We start from the raw sequence: 25,632 nt of genomic DNA, 5'->3' as shown, positions 1-25,632 counted from the left end.
AATTGTAACAAACTGCTGCGCGAAGGGCGAGGTCTGTTAAGGTTTTCATCCTCTGCAATGTTTCCTGCCAATGTTGGCTTGTGCCCTTTGGGACATGTCAGACTTTGTTTGCTAGGGGTTCTGGGTGTCGAGACCCCTGAAACGCAGGGTTAAGGCCGTGTCCCTTTAGATCTGATCGGCCTCCTCTGAGACTCATAGACCAAGACCTGATCAGGGGCACAGGGTTCAGCTGAAACACTCGGTAGGGGTGTGGACTTAAGACCCCAAAATTTCTGGCGTGTCACCGTGATGGGTCGGAAAATTTAGAAATCGATAGTTATTCTTAAAGGGCATTTTCTTCTTTCAAGATGTTAAAAATGAGTTTCCCCATGTCTCCGATTAGGGGCTGTGTACTGACCGCAAGGTATAGGAGCTCCCGGCATGTACATTAACGCATCCTGAGATCATAGATTGGAAACGATCGTCGCTTCGATCACCACTAGGGTGCGCCGTCGGAAACGTCTTCACGGCGGCCCAGTTTGGCCTCACGCGTGTCACCTAGGGACAGCTCTGCACTTATTCAGTAGTGCGCTTAACGAAAGCCGTAACACCACCGCGCTTCAGGAATTCACAATGTCGGAACGGATTTGGCGAGGGAACCGGAGAGATTCTCGGTCATCCCTTGGCTGGGAAAAATAATAAATTCCATCTTGTGAGGGTCTGCAGTAGGAATGGAAGCCTGGCACCCGAAACCGTCCACGCAAGCCAGCTCACAGTCCACAACGTAAAATCTTGGCCCTCGTCGCAGCCCAGATTCCCTCGACCCGCGCCAGATGGTAACGTGACATCTCCAACATTTCAATGGCAGATGAGACGAGCTCCCCCTCCTCTCCGGCACTGACTGTGTATAGTCGCTTAGCCTGCTCGCCCTGGCCAAGGTATGGAGTGTATGGCGTTAATGAAGGCTTAACGCAAAACTAATATGGCAGCCCTCCCACCCCCTTTCCTGGCTTGTTGGGGGTAGAAGTTTCGCTGTCACCGGGAAGAGATGCTGAGAGTTGCGCGTTGCGTTCCTGCCAAGATCTCTAGGAGGAATTTCGGCTTAAAAGCATTTCCTTGTATTGTTCTGGCTGCACAAGGACCTCAGACTGCAGAGCAGATGGATATTCTCAGTCTCCCTCCCTTATGTGCAAGGGGGAGGCAAGAGGGGGGGGGGGGTTCTGGAAATTAAGCAGGCTGTCAAAGGCAGGTCTGTGCCCCCACCTCCTTTACATGCTGTTAGTCGGGGTCATGAGAATAAAACCAGGCTATGTAGACATGTGAGGCAGACAAGGTGCTTCTGGGGAGAACCCGAGAAGGGGGGGGGGGTGCATTTTAAAGGACGCTGTCTGCATCCAAGTCATAGAGTGTCATTGTGTCACCAGTTTAGTTTCACATCGACTCCTTAGAGATATCTGGGTGCTTTCTGGAATGAGTCCCGGGGTCCCCCCACTAATCAGACCGTGTGCATAGGAAAGCCTAGCACCATCTTCCTTTCTCCATTTCCAACTTTGCACCAATTTTTCTCCAAAAAATGCAAAAATACACTGCAGAGCGGGGAGTCCTCATCCGGACCCCCCACTTCCTCTGTTACCTCCATAATAGGGCTGTGGCATGTAAAGCTGGGGGCATACGCTACTATAAGGCGATCAGCGATTCTCTAGAGAACCCCGGCCAATGTCCTGACCATTACATCACAGGCTGCGTGCAGTATACGGATACTCTGCAGATTTGCGTGCAGTGGACGGATACTCTGCAGATTTACGCGCAGTGGAAGGATACTCTGCAGATTTACGCGCAGTGGAAGGATACTCTGCAGATTTGCGCGCAGTGGACGGATACTCTGCAGATTTGCGCGCAGTGGACGGATACTCTGCAGATTTGCACGCAGTGGACGGATACTCTGCAGATTTACGCGCAGTGGACGGATACTCTGCAGATTTACGCGCAGTGGACGGATAATCTGCAGATTTGCGCGCAGTGGACGGATGATCTGAAGATTTGCGCGCATTGGACGGATACTCTGCAGATTTGCGCGCAGTGGACGGATGATCTGAAGATTTGCGCGCAGTGGACGGATACTCTGAAGATTTGCGTGCAGTTGACGGATACTCTGCAGATTTTCATGCAGTGGATGGATACTCTGCAGATTTGCGTGGAGTGGACGGATACTCTGAAGATTTGCGAGCAGTGGACGGATACTCTGCAGATTTGCGCGCAGTGGACGGATGATCTGCGTGCAGTGGACGGATACTCTGCACATTTGCGTGCAGTGGACGGATACTCTGCAGATTTGCGCGCAGTGGACGGATACTCTGCAGATCTGCGTGCAGTGGATGGATACTCTGCAGATTTACGCGCAGTGGACAGATACTCTGCAGATTTGCGCGCAGTGGACGAATACTCTGCAGATCTGCGTGCAGTGGACGGATACTCTGAAGATTTGCACGCAGTGGATGGATACTCTGCAGATTTGCACGCAGTGGACGGATACTCTGCAGATTTGCGTGCAGTGGACGGATACTCTGAAGATTTGCGCGCAGTGGACGGATACTCTGAAGATTTGCACGCAGTGGATGGATACTCTGCAGATTTGCGTGCAGTGGACGGATACTCTGCAGATTTGCACGCAGTGGATGGATACTCTGCAGATTTGCACGCAGTGGACGGATACTCTGCAGATTTGCGTGCAGTGGACGGATACTCTGCAGATTTGCATGCAGTGGAGCTATCACCGCACCTGCAAAGTGGATGAGATTTTAGCGTACAGCATAAGGCCCCGTGCACATGACCATATTAATTTTGCAGTCTGCAAATCGCGATTCCGCTAAATATGGATGCGGGCTGTGTGCTGTCCGCATTTTATTTACAGTCCCATTGTTTTCAACAGGTCCGTGGTCCGCATTTTGCGGCCATGTTCCGGAATGGACATACGGATGCAGAAAGCACACACATGATCCGTGTGCTTTCCGCACAGTTGACCGTGGATCCATTGAAGACATTGGGTCTGCAAAAACGCGGATGCAGAACGGACCACCTCTGTACTTTGCAGATCTGCAATTTGTGGACCGCCAAAACGCGATGCGGTCATGTGCATGAGCTCTAAGCGGTTTTGAATCCGCTGCCTGTCCGCGCGTGCTGCAGATTTTCCACCGCAACACAAGGGGCAAAATCTGCATCAGGACCCGTTGCAAACAAAAAATTTTCAACAGCATTGAAGGCGTCTGATGACATCGCAGTTCTAATCGTGACGTCACGGCGGTTTCTTCCTCTCCATAACTCACCCTATCCATCCTGCTTCCCACCAGCTATTTCCCATACGCTCCCCCACGTTTGGTGGGGAATTAATAAAAAGTTGCCTCTCCATTAACTCCGCAGACGGCCATGATTAAGGTGACAGGGCCTCAGACCAGATATGGAGAAGGTGACGGTGGTGGGTCAAAGGAAAAATACAAAAGGACACCCAAACGGGGCAGGACCGGGTGCCATGACAGAGCCTTTCTCACACCTGCCAACCCTGCCCCCCTTGCCCCGAATCCTTAACACAAGTTCAAGAAACTAAAGGCCGCCTAATATGTACCCCCCCCCCACCCTTCCCTCTACTCCTCCCTTCCCGCAACACCCTGATCCAAGACCATTCTTCGCTGCCTCTCCGAGCCTTTATTTCAGGCCGCCTCAGCCTATTCATGGTCTGTACAGCCGAGTCCTTCTCTTGTTGCGAGGGCCTCATGCAGCAGCTGCTATGGTAATGAGTGCCCCGCAGAAAAAGAGCCCCCCTCGCTTTTCCAAATGCACAATAAATCCAGCGGGCCTGGGCAGTCACAAAGGAGGCATCTCACCCTAACAGTGCCTGCCTTTCACATTCAAATGCATTAACCAGCGGGTAGAATAGGTTTGGACTGTATAAAATAGATGCATAAGGAGATCCCCCCCCCCCTCCTCCTCCTCCGTCCCCCAATTTCCAGACACAGCCCAGAATTCAGCGCTCCCCCCTCCTCCGCGCACACACACATACTCACAGATTGTTGTGTCTGCTGTGGAATTTGTGAATGCAAGATGTGAGCGCAGGTCCCCAGGCCACGCCGTAGATACAGGTAGTGCAGTGGCTGCCACGTACAGATGCAGCAGAGTCGAATTTGTCACTTAGCTTCTGCACCCTTGTTGGCTAGCCTTAGAGGATGTTAGTGTATGCTCTCACCACCCTTTAATATAAGAGGTGCAGTTAATCCCATTGTCTTCCCAAGCAAAAAGGATAAATCAGTTTTCTGTACTGATCTTGAGTTACATCCCGTATTATACTGCAGAGCTGTACTCACTATTCTGCTGGTGGAGTCACTGTGTACATACATTACATTAGTTATCCTGTACTGATCCTGAGTTACATCCTGTATTATACTCCAGAGCTGCACTCACTATTCTGCTGGTGCAGTCACTGTGTACATACATTACTTATCCTGTACTGATCCTGAGTTACATTCTGTATTATACTCCAGAGCTGCACTCACTATTCTGCTGGTGCAGTCACTGTGTACATACATTACTTATCCTGTACTGATCTTGAGTTACATCCTGTATTATACTCCAGAGCTGTACTCACTATTCTGCTGGTGCAGTCACTGTGTACATACATTACTTATCCTGTACTGATCCTGAGTTACATCCTGTATTATACTCCAGAGCTGCACTCACTATTCTGCTGGTGCAGTCACTGTGTACATACATTACTTATCCTGTACTGATCCTGAGTTACATCCTGTATTATACTCCAGAGCTGCACTCACTATTCTGCTGGTGCAGTCACTGTGTACATACATTACTTATCCTGTACTGATCCTGAGTTACATCCTGTATCATACTCAAGAGCTGCACTCACTATTCTGCTGGTGCAGTCACTGTGTACATATATTACATTACTTATCCTGTACTGATCCTGAGTTACATCCTGTATTATACTCCAGAGCTGTACTCACTATTCTGCTGGTGGAGTCACTGTGTACATACATTACTTATCCTGTACTGATCCTGAGTTACATCCTATATTATACTCCAGAGCTGCACTCACTATTCTGCTGGTGCACTCACTGTGTACATACATTACTTATCCTGTACTGTTCCTGAGTTACATCCTGTATTATACTCCAGAGCTGCACTCACTATTCTGCTGGTGCAGTCACTGTGTACATACATTACTTATCCTGTACTGATCCTGAGTTACATCCTGTATTATCCTCCAGAGCTGCACTCACTATTCTGCTGGTGCAGTCACTGTGTACATACATTACTTATCCTGTACTGATCCTGAGTTACATCCTGTATTATACTCCAGAGCTGCACTCACTATTCTGCTGGTGCAGTCACTGTGTACATACATTACTTATCCTGTACTGATCCTGAGTTACATCCTGTATTATCCTCCAGAGCTGCACTCACTATTCTGCTGGTGTAGTCACTGTGTACATACATTACTTATCCTGTACTGATCCTGAGTTACATCCTGTATTATACCCCAGAGCTGCACTCACTGTTCTGCTGGTGCAGTCACTGTGTACATACATTACTGATCCTGTACTGTTCCTGAGTTACATCCTGTATTATACTCCAGAGCTGCACTCACTATTCTGCTGGTGCAGTCACTGTGTATAGACATTACTTATCCTGTACTGATCCTGAGTTACATCCTGTATTATACTCCAGAGCTGCACTCACTATTCTGTTGGTGCAGTCACTGTGTACATACATTACTTATCCTGTACTGATCCTGAGTTACATCCTGTATTATTCTCCAGAGCTGCACTCACTATTCTGTTGGTGCAGTCACTGTGCACATACATTACTTATCCTGTACTGATCCTGAGTTACATCCTGTATTATACTCCAGAGCTGCACTCACTGGTTGGAGATCACTGCTGCTCAGGTAAAACAGGGATACAATGACATGGTACTGGGGGGATAATTTAAGTCGTTTTGAGCGAGGTCTGATCCACATGTGTCAGTTCTGATTTGGGGGGGTTTCTAGCCCAGGCAGATGATTCGGGGACCCCAACATTGCCGGATACAGTTGCACTTCCGAGCTGCGGCGTCTCTACCAGCAGTGTGTGAAGGAGGCATCTAGCCGTAGACACATGTCATGTGTAGCAGATGACGAGCTCCCATCCAAATTAGCCCCCCCGGCTTCTTAAAGCAACCAATCGTTTTGCGTTCCCGGTCGGGAAGGGGTTAAAGGCCCAGCCCTTCCGCACAGTTCTGTCCTCTCCCCCTTTTTATCAACTTTTCAAAAGCTTCATTCACCTTGTGCAGCCACACAGAAAATGCAGGGACGGATTGATGCTGTATAGAGTAGGCCCAGCTTGGATTGGGAGGGGGGGGGGGGGGGGTATTTGATGTTGTAATCTCCCCTCCCCCCAATAGCCTTTTTTATTCCGGAACGCTTTGTAACTTCGGATAACGAGCTGAGATTTGGACCATAGACATTGTAGCTGAGGGCCCACTCTTGGAGGTGGGTAACCAGTGAATACAATTGTGTGGGGTTGTTATTTTGCAGTTAATGACTAATTCGCAGATCGGGGGTCTATTGACGCTGTGCAGACCGCCGACAGGCGAGCCGAGCAAGACCCCGTAATGGGAAGCTTTAAATACTTAGACTAGGCAGCTCCTCATGGTTAGAGAAAAGTCCAGTCCTTGGGTGCAGATTTAGCATCCGCTTGCACCCTGTCAATGCCCTGCTACCAAGCCCTAGGCTGATTAATTTCCTAATATATCTTTAGAGGGGTCCAAGCTCCTTTTTTTTTTTTCCAGTACAGAGCCCCAAATCCTCTGTATAAGAGATCCATCATGAGCGTTCACACTTCCCAAAGTCACCACTAGGTGTAGCCTGCAAGCTGACTGCTTGCAGCTTATACATTGAACTCAGGACGCAGTGAGCTCCCCCTAGTGGTGACTGCAGGTAGGCAGAATTCTATTATGTAACTCTATGCAGGGAATAAAGAGCTGTACTGTGTGTGACCGGTGGGGATCCAACAGCCAGGATGCTCAACGATCATGAAAACAAGGGTCCCGATTCTCTATTTGTACTGCCGATCCATTCACTGACTGATGGAAATCATTCAGTACAGTCCTATGGGCAGTGAGTGGAGCTTTAGTGCACATGCTCGACCTGCGGTCAGTGGATAAGGCCCAACTTGTTATTACCAGACTCCCCTTTAAGGGGCTTTACAAGATACGGGTCTTTTCAGCAGCACAGAGTATTTCCAGAGATTAATGTGCTAATTATTTTTTTTTTGGGGGGGGGGGGGGGGGGGGGGGCAGTGGGGTGAAGACAGGCCTGCAGGTGGGGGACATAGTTTCGACCTATAGCAGGGATCAGCAACCTCCAGCACTCCAGCTGTCGTGAAACTATAACTCCCAGCATCCTCCTTTCACTTCATTGGGAGTTCAGAGAACAGCCAAGCAAGTCTACATGATGGAAGATATAGTTTCACAACCCCTGACCTAGAGCATCTGTAGCTGGAAGGGATAGTATCCACAGCTGCACAGAGTGTTTCAGCAGTGTATTGAAATGATATCTAATGTACTAATTGGGATATATATTGTGTAGAATATTTCCAATACTAATATTATGCTTTTTTTTTTTTTTTTTTTAATAGGGGCCGCTATTCATAATAGGCTCAATTAAAGTTTGGCTCGCTTACTGGTTACATATGTAAAAAAAAAAAAAAAAAAGTTTTCACTAAATCCTTCCTTGGACGTGAGCTCTTGTCTTGTGCTGCCATCTGGTGGCCTTAATGTATTACTACAACAGTCTCAATAATCCCACATCAGATTCATTTTAAAGTAAAAGGATTAGTATTGCGTTCTGTCCCGTCCCCCAATTTTTAAGATGAGCAATAAGAAGCATTTTGTTCTGAAGGTTATAGACAATGATAATACACGCACGGCTTTATTTTCATGAAAAAGAAGGAGAAAACCAACCAAGAGTGGCGGTCGCGGCTCTTTCTACAGTTAGATATCTATTATTTATCCACATTGTTCTATACATTACATCAGTCAGGCCCCGAGGAGACGGACGGGATAGCAGAGCGCCCTTCAGTTACCGTCGTCTAGAAACTCTTCTTCATCTGGAATGTAAAATAAAAAAAGATGGTGGTTATTGGGCACAGCGTGGGTTAATAACAGCAAGCCATGGCTGCACAGATATGGCGGTCTCGTCATGCTTACCCTTGGTGGGTACCCCGCAGTACTCCTTGCATTCCTTCTCTGTGTAGAAGTGATTACCGTTGCCTTGACAACCGCCATATAGAAAGGCGACGCAATTTCCTTGGGCGGCATCGAATGCCCAGCGGGACTGAGCCCCTCTGCAGGGACCTATGACGATCGGCAAGCGGCAGGCGGCTGGAAGAGGGAAGCCCAATGGAAGGTATCAGACATATGGCCTCTGCTTGGACGGTTACCATATTGGGGGCGTTGTGTGACTGGGAGAAGGGGGTATCTCAGCTGGGAGAAGAGGGTATCTCAGCTGGGAGAAGTGGGTATCTCAGCTGGGAGAAGAGGGTATCTCAGCTGGGAGAAGGGGGTATCTCAGCTGGGAGAAGAGGGTATCTCAGCTGGGAGAAGGGGGTATCTCAGCTGGGAGAAGAGGGTATCTCAGCTGGGAGAAGGGGGTATCTCAGCTGGGAGAAGGGGGTATCTCAGCTGGGAGAAGGGGGTATCTCCGCTGGGAGAAGGGGGTATCTCCGCTGGGAGAAGAGGGTATCTCAGCTGGGAGAAGAGGTTATCTCAGCTGGGAGAAGAGGGTATCTCAGCTGGGAGAAGGGGGTATCTCAGCTGGGAGAAGAGGGTATCTCAGCTGGGAGAAGGGGGTATCTCAGCTGGGAGAAGGGGGTATCTAAGCTGGGAGAAGAGGGTATCTCAGCTGGGAGAAGGGGGTATCTCAGCTGGGAGAAGAGGGTATCTCAGCTGGGAGAAGAGGTTATCTCAGCTGGGAGAAGAGGGTATCTCAGCTGGGAGAAGGGGGTATCTCAGCTGGGAGAAGGGGGTATCTCAGCTGGGAGAAGGGGGTATCTCAGCTGGGAGAAGGGGGTATCTCCGCTGGGAGAAGGGGGTATCTCCGCTGGGAGAAGGGGGTATCTCCGCTGGGAGAAGAGGGTATCTCAGCTGGGAGAAGAGGTTATCTCAGCTGGGAGAAGAGGGTATCTCAGCTGGGAGAAGGGGGTATCTCAGCTGGGAGAAGAGGGTATCTCAGCTGGGAGAAGAGGGTATCTCAGCTGGGAGAAGGGGGTATCTCAGCTGGGAGAAGAGGGTATCTCAGCTGGGAGAAGAGGGTATCTCAGCTGGGAGAAGAGGGTATCTCAGCTGGGAGAAGAGGGTATCTCAGCTGGGAGAAGGGGGTATCTCAGCTGGGAGAAGAGGGTATCTCAGCTGGGAGAAGAGGGTATCTCAGCTGGGAGAAGAGGGTATCTCAACTGGGAGAAGAGGGTATCTCAGCTGGGAGAAGGGGGTATCTCAGCTGGGAGAAGAGGGTATCTCAGCTGGGAGAAGGGGGTATCTCAGCTGGCTGGTAGTAGCATTGCACATGGAGGGTCAACCAGCCCCTAGAGTGTTTGCAGTGACAACCACGTTGGACAGAGCTCTCTGTTTCATGCACCGCAGACATGGCAGGGGCCCATGACTCACTCACCTTCTGTTCTGCAGGTCTGGAGACAATCACGCTCTTTATCAAAGTTATTCAGGTTCCCAAGGCAGCCGCCATATTGGAAGGTCTCGCAGGCCATGGACGAAGAGTTGTAGAAATAACGGTTTGAAGATCCAAGACATGGGCCAGGAGCGGGGGCCAGACGGCAGGCATCTGCGGGGGCAAGAGGGCAGGTAGATGGTCAGCATTAAGTGATGGGGGGGGGACCCCACCAATCCTGAGAATAGGAGGTCTCCTTCCCCCCATCCCCCACACACATCGTACTGAATGGAGCAGCAGGTCGCCCGCTCCCGCTCCGTTAGGACAGGCGAATGGGACCCCCTATTCAAGAGAACAGTGGGGATCCCATCAGTTGGACCTCACCAATCCCCTACCCGGTTTAAAGTGCCATTTTGTATAATGAAAAATTCGGCAACTTTCTAATAGATTTTGTGTCATTTCCAATATCTCTGCTGGCCTTTAGTGAATGGAAACATTCTTGTTTGCTGTCAGCTCGTGACGGAGCTGGAGCTTGTTACAATGTATCAGAGTACATAAGCGCTATCAGCCGGGAGTCTGGGCTACCTTGATACATTGTAACAAACCTTCAGAGGCGTGAGACGTATCAGCTCTGTAAGAGTATGCTCACACGTAGCAGATAGACTGCCGATGTGCTGTGGGTGGAAATCAACGTGGAAATTGACCCGCAGAGGAGATTTTTAATTCGTGACAGATTTTAAAGCCTATTGACTTATTTCTGTATATATATAGCGCCAGCATATTCCGCGGCGCTGTACATTCTGCGCCAGCTGGGCTCACATGGGAGGCAGTACAGACTCCAGGCAGATGTCGCCTCTGATCAGATTGGAACCCAGGACCCCAGGGTAACAGCATTAACCACTGAGCTGCCGTGCTGTCTGTTTACTGACAGCATGCAGAGATCTTGAAAATGGTTAATAATTAAAATGCAAGGTTAAAGTTACCCTAAGCAAAGCAGTTTTTTTTATGTATCCGTGCTGATGGGGGCAACACTCACCTGCCCTGTTGTTGGTAAGTGGGCTGTCATCTCCAGACCCCCCTTCTTCTGCCTCGTTGACTGCCGCTCGCTGTGATCTCTGAATGCAGAAAAGTAAAATCCAGGTCAATGGATGGCGAGCCGATAGGGAGGGTGGGCCATGGCATTTGACCAAACCCTACTGCCCCATAAATCTTACCCTGTGCGTCACCTCGATGTCCCCCGGAGTACATTCACCTGGAAGGAGGCAAAAGAATATTATTTCTTTTTTCTTTTTTTTACCGTCACACAGTCCTCTCACGTTTTATAAATAAGCAGAGGAGGCCCAATGTTGTCTCATACTGGGACAGAACCCCCCTGACGCCCACTGCCCCAGTTCATATCTGCTTCTGACATAGATCTGGCCTCCTCTGCTCCCTCGCTCACTTCTCTTAGAGATAGCAGCAGGGAGGGGGAGGAGGTTATACACACGGCAGATCAGCTATTGGAAAGGGGAGAAAGTATCCAAGACTATATCAGAGTATTGATAAGGAGGAGCGCACACAGTAGTCTGCAGGATGGGGGGACTGGTTGTAAGTGACACAGATTGTGAGAGAGAAGGGAGCACCCATGGCAGACTGTGCAGGAGGAATCACACGCTCCTCTACATCAGTGACTGTCAGTACAAGTAAGAGGAAATCCCTCATGAGCTGTGGAAGGAGAATGAAGCTGTGCTTATACATGAGCGCTAGTGAAGGCAGCAGCATCCTGGACACACAGGTCCAGCCCTAGAGAAAGGTCTGAAACTAGGAGCAGGTTATAAACTGAATATCAAGGAGTCTGAAAATAAAGAAAGATTGCAGACTGTACATATAAGGACACTTTTCTCTGCCAGAGCTGTCATTAGGCTGCAAACCACTGGAGGGACAAGTTACAACAGCGAGAAAGTTACCTTTATTCTCAAGGATAAAAATGGAATCCTCTTCAATTCCTTGCTCTAAAGCAAACTGCTTGAAGTCATCGATGAGACTCTGCCTCAGCTCTGGCGTTCTTCCTGTCCTCGGAACGAAGAATGAGCGTTAAAGGGGTTTTCCGGAAAAATGTATGACCGGTCCTCGGAATGCATCATAAATAGGCACAGCTCAGACCTGTTCAAGTGAGGCCTCTTTCACACGGCCGTAGCGCATACGGCGGTTCCGCAATACACGGGGCACCAGCCGTGCGCATTCCGCATCACGGATGCGGACCCATTCACTCGAATGGGTCCGCAAATCCGGAGATGCAGTGCGGAACGGAAGCGCGGAAGTTCCGATCCGTGCTTCCGTTCCGCCAAAAATTAGAACCTGGTCTATCTTTTTGCGGAACGGACGGAACACGGACCCATCCAAGTTGAATGGGTCTGGATCCGTTCCCGCCGGCACACTGCAAGGTCCCCAAGGCACAGAAAGGAACCAATAAGTTTGTGTGAAAGAGGCCTGAATAGGAATAAGCTGCAGTACCAAGCACGGCCACTGCACAACAGGCGGCGCTGTTCTTGGTAAACTGTGTACAGCTGGACAAGAGTTGTCAGGAGTCGGAACTTCAGCTGATCCAGAGAATAGTGCATCAATATTCCCAAGTTTTATACATTTTAAACTGCACATTGCATTTTGGGAGTCATTATTCTCATTGTCAGGATGATTATTCTGCTGAAGTCCTCCTTTAAATCTATATATCTATTACAGTTCAGTGGTGGAAAGAGGGTGGAGCTTGACTCATTAAAAAAGAACTCCAAAGAGACTCTATGTGTCATGCCCCGCCCCTTACGCCATGCACTAGGTTTGGCCGGAGTGCTCCTTTAAGCTACGACATACGATATTTGGCACTCCTGTCTGTGACTGGGTAGATGTAGCTGCCCGGGACCATCCCAGTGGACTCACCGTACAGTTTGACCGTGGTGGTGGTCTCCCCTCTCTTGGTTTTCCTCATCAGCATCGTCGCGTATTCGTTGTAGTTGGTGAACACGACGTAATTTACGACTTCTGCGCCGTACTCTGCAGGGAGGACGTAAGGGCTGTTATACCGTTATGGCACATGGCGTTGGGAGATCTATAGGGGGAACTTACTTTCGTTGATGTATTTGAACTTTCCGGGAACCTCTGTCTTCTTATAGACGTTGGAAACTTGTGTGCATGTTCCACGTCTATTAGGAAATAATTGGTATTAATTGTGTGGTTGGCGCTTTAAGGCCTGCTGTACCCACAGTCAACCACCAGAGGGCAGCAAAGAGCCAAGACATACAGTAATTGCAGGGGAAGGGGTGCAACTTGGAGCTGCTGGGCATCAATGCAAAATCTGCCCTCCCCCACTGTTTCCTGGGTGCCGTCGTAATTTTCTGGGATCCCTTTTGCACCCCTTATAATGAATGGTAGATATGTACCTCATCCTGGTGCTGAGAGCTTGGATCTCCTCATCCGTCTGGCCATCACTGAGCTCCATAGTCCCCACGTCGAATTTGCTCTTGTATTTTTTGAGCCATTTGCACGTGGAGCCGATGGCGATGTCGTACCACTTACCGAAGATCTGAGAAGAAACGGTCGAATAAGAGGAAATGTCTGCATATTTTCACCTGCTCGTACCCGGCCGGACCAGACGTATGGATTCTTTAAATCTTTGTGTCAGGGGCGTACACAGATATCATAGGGCCCCATAGCCAAACTTAGTAAGGGACCCCCTCCCCAAGAGATTTCTGCCATAATTCACAATTTATTTTCAGTGGAGCGCAAATCCAAAAAATTGTGCTATGTATCCTCCACTTTGACTTTGGGAACATGCTTTTTATAAATATGGCGGCGCTCATTCTGAATACCAGATTGCATTGCTAATTCTCCCCCATGCCTGCAGTCACCACTAGGGGGAGCCCAGTGCATAGTAATTTATATAGTTGTTATTGAGCTCAATGGAAGCCACACAATCTCCTTTCATCGGGCTCCACCTAGTGGTAACTGCAGAAAAATGCAGTGAATTTATGTTAGGATAAAGAGTTCAGGGCCAGGACCTCTCTCACCCCATAAGTTTCTCCCTACCTAATCTAAAGCATTATTGCCCCCAAAAAATGCAATGAGCAATCGGATTAGCGGAGGAAAAGATCTCTACCATGTAACGAGATATAGTTATGTTTCAGAACGATAAAAGCAAGCAGAGATCTTGGAAATAACGAGCAATTACGACACAAGGTGTTTCTCATCAGATAAGGCTTCCAGTACCGTGTCATTGACCCTATAGGGGCAGATAATGCTAAAACTGGGTACGGGTGGGAAGATTTGCCCCAGTTCCGACCAATATCCTGATCCTGCACTAATGTACATGAATAGCATTTCTCACTGCAGAGTTCCCGTCTGTAATGGGAGCCATGCTGTATATTGAGGAATTGCTATTTAAGCAGTTTCCTGATAGAAAAGTCCTAATGTAAATCCTATAGATACCGTCGGCAGTAGTTTACTGGTTCTTACCCCATTGACATCAAAGTTCTCTTGTATTGGGACGTCGTCCTCGGTCTGCACCGGGCTCCCGGTCACTAAGGCCAGGATAACCGGCAGGAGATACAGGCAAACCTTCATGTTCACGGTCAGCTCCCAATTGTCTGGTGTGTTAGCCGAGGAGTCGACCTGTGAGGTGGACTCAGGGTTTCATCACAAAATCCGACCAATGGCAAGAGAGACGTATTGATCTGAAGTTCAAATAAAGGGGAACGCGGTGATCCTTCCCCCACTGCCGGAACATCACAGTACTGGGGGTCAGAGCGGGGGCAGCAAATCAATAAGACGCGTCCCTGTGTCTCCGGTGCAAGCTCTCATGTTTACAATCATTATCGGGGGTACACTCGGGGTACAGGATAATGACACCCTGACACTCGGGGTACAGGATAATGACGCTGACACTCGGGGTACAGGATAATGACGCTGACACTCGGGGTACAGGATAATGACACTGACACTCGGGGTACAGGATAATGACGCTGACACTCGGGGTACAGGATAATGACACTGACACTCGGGGTACAGGATAATAACACTGACACTCGGGGTACAGGATAATAACACTGACACTCGGGGTACAGGATAATGACGCTGACACTCGGGGTACAGGATAATGACACTGACACTCGGGATACAGGATAATGACACTGAAATTCGGGGTACAGGCCAATAACACTGACACTCGGGGTACAGGATAATAACACTGACACTCGGGGTACAGGATAATGACACTGACGCTCGGGGTACAGGATAATGACACTGACACTCGGGGTACAGGATAATGACGCTGACACTCGGGGTACAGGATAATGACACTGACGCTCGGGGTACAGGATAATGACACTGACACTCGGGGTACAGGATAATAACACTGACACTCGGGGTACAGGATAATGACACTGACGCTCGGGGTACAGGATAATGACACTGACACTCGGGGTACAGGATAATGACACTGACACTTGGGGTACAGGATAATGACACTGACGCTCTGGGTACAGGATAATAACACTGACACTCGGGGTACAGGATAATGACACTGACGCTCGGGGTACAGGATAATGACACTGACACTTGGGGTACAGGATAATGACACTGACACTTGGGGTACAGGATAATGACACTGACACTTGGGGTACAGGATAATGACACTGACACTCGGGGTACAGGATAATGACACTGACACTCGGGGTACAGGATAATGACACTGACACTCGGGGTACAGGATAATGACACTGACATTCGGGGTACAGGATAATGACACTGACACTTGGGTACAGGATAATGACACTGACACTCGGAGTACAGGACAATGACGCTGACACTCGGGGTACAGGATAATGACACTGACACTCGGGGTACAGGATAATGACACTGACACTCGGGGTACAGGATAATGACACGCTGACACTTGGGGTACAGGATAATGACATGCTGACACTCGGGGTACAGGATAATGACACTCGGGGTACAGGATAATGACACTGACACTCGGGGTACAGGTTAATGACACTGACACTTGGGGTACAGGTTAATGACACTGACACTTGGGGTACAGGATAATGACGCTGACACTCGGGGTACAGGATAATGACACTGACACTCGGGGTACAGGATAATGACACTGACACTTGGGGTACAGGATAATGACACTGACACTTGGGGTACAGGATAATGACATGCTGACACTCGGGGTACAGGATAATGACACTCGGGGTACAGGATAATGACACTGACACTCGGGGTACAGGTTAATGACACTGACACTTGGGGTACAGGTTAATGACACTGACACTTGGGGTACAGGATAATGACGCTGACACTCGGGGTACAGGATAATGACACTGACACTCGGGGTACAGGATAATGACACTGACACTTGGGGTACAGGATAATGACACTGACACTTGGGGTACAGGATAATGACACTGACACTCGGGGTACAGGATAATGCCATTGACACTTGGGGTACAGGATAATGACACTGACACTCGGGGTACAGGATAATGACGCTGACACTTGGGGTACAGGATAATGACGCTGACACTCGGGGTACAGGATAATGACGCTGACACTCGGGGTACAGGATAATGACGCTGACACTCGGGGTACAGGATAATGACACTGACACTCGGGGTACAGGATAATGACACTGACACTCGGGGAACAGGATAATGACACTGACAGTCGGGGTACAGGATAATGACGCTGACACTCGGGGAACAGGATAATGACGCTGACACTCGGGGTACAGGATAATGACGCTGACACTCGGGGTACAGGATAATGACACTGACACTCGGGGTACAGGATAATGACACTGACACTCGGGGTACAGGAAAATTATACTGAGACTCGGGGTACAGGATAATGACGCTGACACTCGGCGTACAGGATAATGACGCTGACACTCGGGGTACTGGATAATGACACTGACACTCGGGGTACAGGATAATGACGCTGACACTCAGGGTACAGGATAATGACACTGACACTCGGGGTACAGGATAATGACACTGACACTCGGGGTACAGGATAATGACACTGACACTTGGGGTACAGGATAATGACACTGACACTCGGGGTACAGGATAATGACACTGAGACTCGGGGTACAGGATAATGACACTGACACTTGGGGTACAGGATAATGACGCTGACACTCGGGGTACAGGATAATGACGCTGACACTCGGGGTACAGGATAATGACGCTGACACTCGGGGTACAGGATAATGACGCTGACACTCGGGGTACTGGATAATGACACTGACACTTGGGGTACAGGATAATGACACTAACACTCGGGGTACAGGATAATGACACTGACACTCGGGGTACAGGATAATAACACTGACACTTGGGGTACTGGATAATGACACACTTGGGGTACAGGATAATGACACTCGGGGTACAGGATAATGACACTGACACCTGGGGTACAGGATAATGACACTGACACGTGGGGTACAGGATAATGACACTGACACGTGGGGTACAGGATAATGACACTGACACGTGGGGTACAGGATAATGACGCTGACACTCGGGGTACAGGATAATGACGCTGACACTCGGGGTACAGGATAATGACACTGACACTCGGGGTACAGGATAATGACACTGACACTCGGGGTACAGGATAATGACGCTGACACTCGGGGTACAGGATAATGACGCTGACACTCGGGGTACAGGATAATGACACTGACACTCGGGGTACAGGATAATGACACTGACACTCGGGGTACAGGATAATGACACTGACACTTGGGGTACAGGATAATGACACTGACACTTGGGGTGCAGGATAATGACGCTGACACCCGGGGTACAGGATAATGACACTGACTCGGGGTACAGGACAGTGAATAGGTTTCTTATGATCTTGTGCATCTGTTGCTGCTCAGAAGATACAATGTCTTTGTTATTGGGGGGGGGGGGGGGGGTCGGTAATTTCATTGGGTTCATATATTTTTGATATTTCTGAAGGTTTCTTTGCTATTTCCAGCAGTCGCTGTTTTCTCCTCCTCGTCACCTTTGAACTTTTACTTTTATTTTCTCCAAATCATTAACCAGGAGCCGACGTTTATCTCAGACCAAAAATCAAAGAATCTCCTTGTTTTTCACCAAATCTTGTAGTGAACTACTGAAATCCCATAGAGCTGTGCCCACCCTGCATCACTGCATCAGACACAGTATCACACAGGATAGGATTAGATACACAGCTCAGCAGACAGTATCACACAGGATAGGATTAGATACACAGCTCAGCAGAGAATATCACACAGGATAGGATTAGATACACAGCTCAGCAGTCAGTATCACACAGGATAGGATTAGATACACAGCTCAGCAGAGAGTATCACACAGGGCAGGATTAGATACACAGCTCAGCAGAGAGTATCACACAGGGCAGGATTAGATACACAGCTCAGCAGACAGTATCACACAGGATAGGATTAGATACACAGCTCAGCAGACAGTATCACACAGGATAGGATTAGATACACAGCTCAGCAGACAGTATCACACAGGATAGGATTAGATACACAGCTCAGCAGACGGTATCACACATGATAGGATTAGATACACAGCTCAGCAGACAGTATCACACAGGATAGGATTAGATACACAGCTCAGCAGACAGTATTACACAGGATAGGATTAGATACACAGCTCAGCAGACAGTATCACACAGGATAGGATTAGATACACAGCTCAGCAGACAGTATCACACAGGATAGGATTAGATACACAGCTCAGCAGACAGTATCACACAGGATAGGATTAGATACACAGCTCAGCAGAGAATATCACACAGGATAGGATTAGATACACAGCTCAGCAGAGAATATCACACAGGATAGGATTAGATACACAGCTCAGCAGAGAGTATCACACAGGGCAGGATTAGATACACAGCTCAGCAGACAGTATCACACAGGATAGGATTAGATACACAGCTCAGCAGACAGTATCACACAGGATAGGATTAGATACACAGCTCAGCAGACATTATCACACAGGATAGGATTAGATACACAGCTCAGCAGACGGTATCACACAGGATAGGATTAGATACACAGCTCAGCAGACAGTATTACACAGGATAGGATTAGATACACAGCTCAGCAGACAGTATCACACAGGATAGGATTAGATACACAGCTCAGCAGACAGTATCACACAGGATAGGATTAGATACACAGCTCAGCAGACAGTATCACACAGGATAGGATTAGATACACAGCTCAGCAGAGAATATCACACAGGATAGGATTAGATACACAGCTCAGCAGAGAATATCACACAGGATAGGATTAGATACACAGCTCAGCAGAGAGTATCACACAGGGCAGGATTAGATACACAGCTCAGCAGACAGTATCACACAGGATAGGATTAGATACACAGCTCAGCAGACAGTATCACACAGGATAGGATTAGATACACAGCTCAGCAGACATTATCACACAGGATAGGATTAGATACACAGCTCAGCAGACGGTATCACACAGGATAGGATTAGATACACAGCTCAGCAGACAGTATCACACAGGATAGGATTAGATACACAGCTCAGCAGACAGTATCACACAGGATAGGATTAGATACACAGCTCAGCAGACAGTATCACACAGGATAGGATTAGATACACAGCTCAGCAGACAGTATCACACAGGATAGGATTAGATACACAGCTCAGCAGAGAATATCACACAGGATAGGATTAGATACAGAGCTCAGCAGAGAGTATCACACAGGGCAGGATTAGATACACAGCTCAGCAGACAGTATCACACAGGATAGGATTAGATACACAGCTCAGCAGACAGTATCACACAGGATAGGATTAGATACACAGCTCAGCAGACATTATCACACAGGATAGGATTAGATACACAGCTCAGCAGACGGTATCACACAGGATAGGATTAGATACACAGCTCAGCAGACAGCATCACACAGGATAGGATTAGATACACAGCTCAGCAGAGAATATCACAGGATAGGATTAGATACACAGCTCAGCAGAGAGTATCACACAGGGCAGGATTAGATACACAGCTCAGCAGACAGTATCACACAGGATAGGATTAGATACACAGCTCAGCAGACAGTATCACACAGGATAGGATTAGATACACAGCTCAGCAGAGAATATCACACAGGATAGGATTAGATACACAGCTCAGCAGACGGTATCACACAGGATAGGATTAGATACACAGCTCAGCAGGCGGTATCACACATGATAGGATTAGATACACAGCTCAGCAGACAGTATCACACAGGATAGGATTAGATACATAGCTCAGCAGACTGTATCACACAGGATAGGATTAGATACACAGCTCAGCAGACAGTATCACACAGGATAGGATTAGATACACAGCTCAGCAGACAGTATAACACAGGATAGGATTAGATACACAGCTCAGCAGGCAGTATCACACAGGATAGGATTAGATACACAGCTCAGCAGACAGTATCACACAGGATAGGATTAGATACACAGCTCAGCAGACAGTATCACACAGGATAGGATTAGATACACAGCTCAGCAGACGGTATCACACATGATAGGATTAGATACACAGCTCAGCAGGCAGTATCACACAGGATAGGATTAGATACACAGCTCAGCAGAGAATATCACACAGGATAGGATTAGATACACAGCTCAGCAGAGAATATCACACAGGATAGGATTAGATACACAGCTCAGCAAAGAGTATCACACAGGGCAGGATTAGATACACAGCTCAGCAGACAGTATCACACAGGATAGGATTAGATACACAGCTCAGCAGACAGTATCACACAGGATAGGATTAGATACACAGCTCAGCAGACATTATCACACAGGATAGGATTAGATACACAGCTCAGCAGACGGTATCACACAGGATAGGATTAGATACACAGCTCAGCAGACAGTATCACACAGGATAGGATTAGATACACAGCTCAGCAGACAGTATCACACAGGATAGGATTAGATACACAGCTCAGCAGACAGTATCACACAGGATAGGATTAGATACACAGCTCAGCAGAGAATATCACACAGGATAGGATTAGATACACAGCTCAGCAGAGAATATCACACAGGATAGGATTAGATACAGAGCTCAGCAGAGAGTATCACACAGGGCAGGATTAGATACACAGCTCAGCAGACAGTATCACACAGGATAGGATTAGATACACAGCTCAGCAGACAGTATCACACAGGATAGGATTAGATACACAGCTCAGCAGACATTATCACACAGGATAGGATTAGATACACAGCTCAGCAGACGGTATCACACAGGATAGGATTAGATACACAGCTCAGCAGACAGTATCACACAGGATAGGATTAGATACACAGCTCAGCAGACAGTATCACACAGGATAGGATTAGATACACAGCTCAGCAGACAGTATCACACAGGATAGGATTAGATACACAGCTCAGCAGAGAATATCACACAGGATAGGATTAGATACACAGCTCAGCAGAGAATATCACACAGGATAGGATTAGATACACAGCTCAGCAGAGAGTATCACACAGGGCAGGATTAGATACACAGCTCAGCAGACAGTATCACACAGGATAGGATTAGATACACAGCTCAGCAGACAGTATCACACAGGATAGGATTAGATACACAGCTCAGCAGACATTATCACACAGGATAGGATTAGATACACAGCTCAGCAGACGGTATCACACAGGATAGGATTAGATACACAGCTCAGCAGACAGTATTACACAGGATAGGATTAGATACACAGCTCAGCAGACAGTATCACACAGGATAGGATTAGATACACAGCTCAGCAGACAGTATCACACAGGATAGGATTAGATACACAGCTCAGCAGACAGTATCACACAGGATAGGATTAGATACACAGCTCAGCAGACATTATCACACAGGATAGGATTAGATACACAGCTCAGCAGACGGTATCACACAGGATAGGATTAGATACACAGCTCAGCAGGCGGTATCACACATGATAGGATTAGATACACAGCTCAGCAGACAGTATCACACAGGATAGGATTAGATACATAGCTCAGCAGACTGTATCACACAGGATAGGATTAGATACACAGCTCAGCAGACAGTATCACACAGGATAGGATTAGATACACAGCTCAGCAGACAGTATAACACAGGATAGGATTAGATACACAGCTCAGCAGGCAGTATCACACAGGATAGGATTAGATACACAGCTCAGCAGACAGTATCACACAGGATAGGATTAGATACACAGCTCAGCAGACAGTATCACACAGGATAGGATTAGATACACAGCTCAGCAGACGGTATCACACATGATAGGATTAGATACACAGCTCAGCAGGCAGTATCACACAGGATAGGATTAGATACACAGCTCAGCAGAGAATATCACACAGGATAGGATTAGATACACAGCTCAGCAGAGAATATCACACAGGATAGGATTAGATACACAGCTCAGCAAAGAGTATCACACAGGGCAGGATTAGATACACAGCTCAGCAGACAGTATCACACAGGATAGGATTAGATACACAGCTCAGCAGACAGTATCACACAGGATAGGATTAGATACACAGCTCAGCAGACATTATCACACAGGATAGGATTAGATACACAGCTCAGCAGACGGTATCACACAGGATAGGATTAGATACACAGCTCAGCAGACAGTATCACACAGGATAGGATTAGATACACAGCTCAGCAGACAGTATCACACAGGATAGGATTAGATACACAGCTCAGCAGACAGTATCACACAGGATAGGATTAGATACACAGCTCAGCAGAGAATATCACACAGGATAGGATTAGATACACAGCTCAGCAGAGAATATCACACAGGATAGGATTAGATACACAGCTCAGCAGAGAGTATCACACAGGATAGGATTAGATACACAGCTCAGCAGACAGTATCACACAGGATAGGATTAGATACACAGCTCAGCAGACAGTATCACACAGGATAGGATTAGATACACAGCTCAGCAGACATTATCACACAGGATAGGATTAGATACACAGCTCAGCAGACGGTATCACACAGGATAGGATTAGATACACAGCTCAGCAGACAGTATCACACAGGATAGGATTAGATACACAGCTCAGCAGACAGTATCACACAGGATAGGATTAGATACACAGCTCAGCAGACAGTATCACACAGGATAGGATTAGATACACAGCTCAGCAGAGAATATCACACAGGATAGGATTAGATACACAGCTCAGCAGAGAATATCACACAGGATAGGATTAGATACACAGCTCAGCAGAGAGTATCACACAGGGCAGGATTAGATACACAGCTCAGCAGACAGTATCACACAGGATAGGATTAGATACACAGCTCAGCAGACAGTATCACACAGGATAGGATTAGATACACAGCTCAGCAGACAGTATCACACAGGATAGGATTAGATACACAGCTCAGCAGACGGTATCACACAGGATAGGATTAGATACACAGCTCAGCAGACAGTATCACACAGGATAGGATTAGATACACAGCTCAGCAGACAGTATCACACAGGATAGGATTAGATACACAGCTCAGCAGACAGTATCACACAGGATAGGATTAGATACACAGCTCAGCAGAGAATATCACACAGGATAGGATTAGATACACAGCTCAGCAGAGAATATCACACAGGATAGGATTAGATACAGAGCTCAGCAGAGAGTATCACACAGGGCAGGATTAGATACACAGCTCAGCAGACAGTATCACACAGGATAGGATTAGATACACAGCTCAGCAGACAGTATCACACAGGATAGGATTAGATACACAGCTCAGCAGACATTATCACACAGGATAGGATTAGATACACAGCTCAGCAGACGGTATCACACAGGATAGGATTAGATACACAGCTCAGCAGACAGCATCACACAGGATAGGATTAGATACACAGCTCAGCAGAGAATATCACAGGATAGGATTAGATACACAGCTCAGCAGAGAGTATCACACAGGGCAGGATTAGATACACAGCTCAGCAGACAGTATCACACAGGATAGGATTAGATACACAGCTCAGCAGACAGTATCACACAGGATAGGATTAGATACACAGCTCAGCAGACATTATCACACAGGATAGGATTAGATACACAGCTCAGCAGACGGTATCACACAGGATAGGATTAGATACACAGCTCAGCAGGCGGTATCACACATGATAGGATTAGATACACAGCTCAGCAGTCAGTATCACACAGGATAGGATTAGATACATAGCTCAGCAGACTGTATCACACAGGATAGGATTAGATACACAGCTCAGCAGACAGTATCACACAGGATAGGATTAGATACACAGCTCAGCAGACAGTATAACACAGGATAGGATTAGATACACAGCTCAGCAGGCAGTATCACACAGGATAGGATTAGATACACAGCTCAGCAGACAGTATCACACAGGATAGGATTAGATACACAGCTCAGCAGACAGTATCACACAGGATAGGATTAGATACACAGCTCAGCAGACAGTATCACACAGGATAGGATTAGATACACAGCTCAGCAGGCAGTATCACACAGGATAGGATTAGATACACGGCTCAGCAGACAGTATCACACAGGATAGGATTAGATACACAGCTCAGCAGACGGTATCACACATGATAGGATTAGATACACAGCTCAGCAGACGGTATCACACATGATAGGATTAGATACACAGCTCAGCAGACAGTATCACACAGGATAGGATTAGATACACAGCTCAGCAGACAGTATCACACAGGATAGGATTAGATACACAGCTCAGCAGACGGTATCACACATGATAGGATTAGATACACAGCTCAGCAGACGGTATCACACATGATAGGATTAGATACACAGCTCAGCAGACAGTATCACACAGGATAGGATTAGATACACAGCTCAGCAGACAGTATCACACAGGATAGGATTAGATACACAGCTCAGCAGGCAGTATCACACAGGATAGGATTAGATACACAGCTCAGCAGACGGTATCACACATGATAGGATAAGATACACAGCTCAGCAGACGGTATCACACATGATATGATTAGATACACAGCTCTGCAGACAGTATCACACATGATAGTCTTAGATACACAGCTCAGCAGACGGTATCACACATGATAGGATTAGATACACAGCTCAGCAGGCAGTATCACACAGGATAGGATTAGATACACAGCTCAGCAGAGAATATCACACAGGATAGGATTAGATACACAGCTCAGCAGAGAATATCACACAGGATAGGATTAGATACACAGCTCAGCAGAGAGTATCACACAGGGCAGGATTAGATACACAGCTCAGCAGACAGTATCACACAGGATAGGATTAGATACACAGCTCAGCAGACAGTATCACACAGGATAGGATTAGATACACAGCTCAGCAGACATTATCACACAGGATAGGATTAGATACACAGCTCAGCAGACGGTATCACACAGGATAGGATTAGATACACAGCTCAGCAGACAGTATCACACAGGATAGGATTAGATACACAGCTCAGCAGACAGTATCACACAGGATAGGATTAGATACACAGCTCAGCAGACAGTATCACACAGGATAGGATTAGATACACAGCTCAGCAGAGAATATCACACAGGATAGGATTAGATACACAGCTCAGCAGAGAATATCACACAGGATAGGATTAGATACACAGCTCAGCAGAGAGTATCACACAGGGCAGGATTAGATACACAGCTCAGCAGACAGTATCACACAGGATAGGATTAGATACACAGCTCAGCAGACAGTATCACACAGGATAGGATTAGATACACAGCTCAGCAGACATTATCACACAGGATAGGATTAGATACACAGCTCAGCAGACGGTATCACACAGGATAGGATTAGATACACAGCTCA

The 25,632-nt window shown here is 47.6% G+C and overlaps 1 protein-coding gene across 1 annotated transcript; it reads right to left on the bottom strand.

Moving 5' to 3' along the window:
• Nucleotides 1–7,916: 7,916 nt before the first annotated feature.
• Nucleotides 7,917–14,358, bottom strand: LOC121009224 (protein AMBP-like). The gene is made up of 10 exons (XM_040442192.1): nt 14,171–14,358; nt 13,099–13,241; nt 12,785–12,861; nt 12,599–12,712; nt 11,632–11,733; nt 10,900–10,937; nt 10,722–10,800; nt 9,692–9,859; nt 8,233–8,406; nt 7,917–8,132 (listed from the first exon to the last, which is right to left on the bottom strand). Exons 1-10 carry the CDS (start codon nt 14,276–14,278, stop codon nt 8,101–8,103), a joined length of 1,035 nt encoding a protein of 344 aa, XP_040298126.1. The 5' UTR covers nt 14,279–14,358; the 3' UTR covers nt 7,917–8,100.
• Between the last annotated feature and the right edge of the window lie 11,274 nt (nt 14,359–25,632).

This window comes from Bufo bufo, chromosome 8 (assembly GCF_905171765.1).
Source record: "Bufo bufo chromosome 8, aBufBuf1.1, whole genome shotgun sequence".
Lineage (NCBI taxonomy): Eukaryota > Metazoa > Chordata > Amphibia > Anura > Bufonidae > Bufo > Bufo bufo.
The sequence above is the reverse complement of the archived record's forward strand: the minus strand, read 5'-3'. Positions and strand labels throughout refer to the sequence as shown.

Bases quoted from the DNA above. Each gene is read 5' to 3' on its own strand.
- LOC121009224 (XM_040442192.1), bottom strand. From the start codon at position 14,278: ATGAAGGTTTGCCTGTATCTCCTGCCGGTTATCCTGGCCTTAGTGACC. The intron at 13,242-14,170 runs GTAAGAACCAGT...GTTTCTTCTCAG, and splicing joins AGAACTTTGATGTCAATGGG to ATCTTCGGTAAGTGGTACGA. The intron at 8,407-9,691 runs GTGAGTGAGTCA...TCCCTCTTCCAG, and splicing joins CCAGACCTGCAGAACAGAAG to CCGCCTGCCGCTTGCCGATC.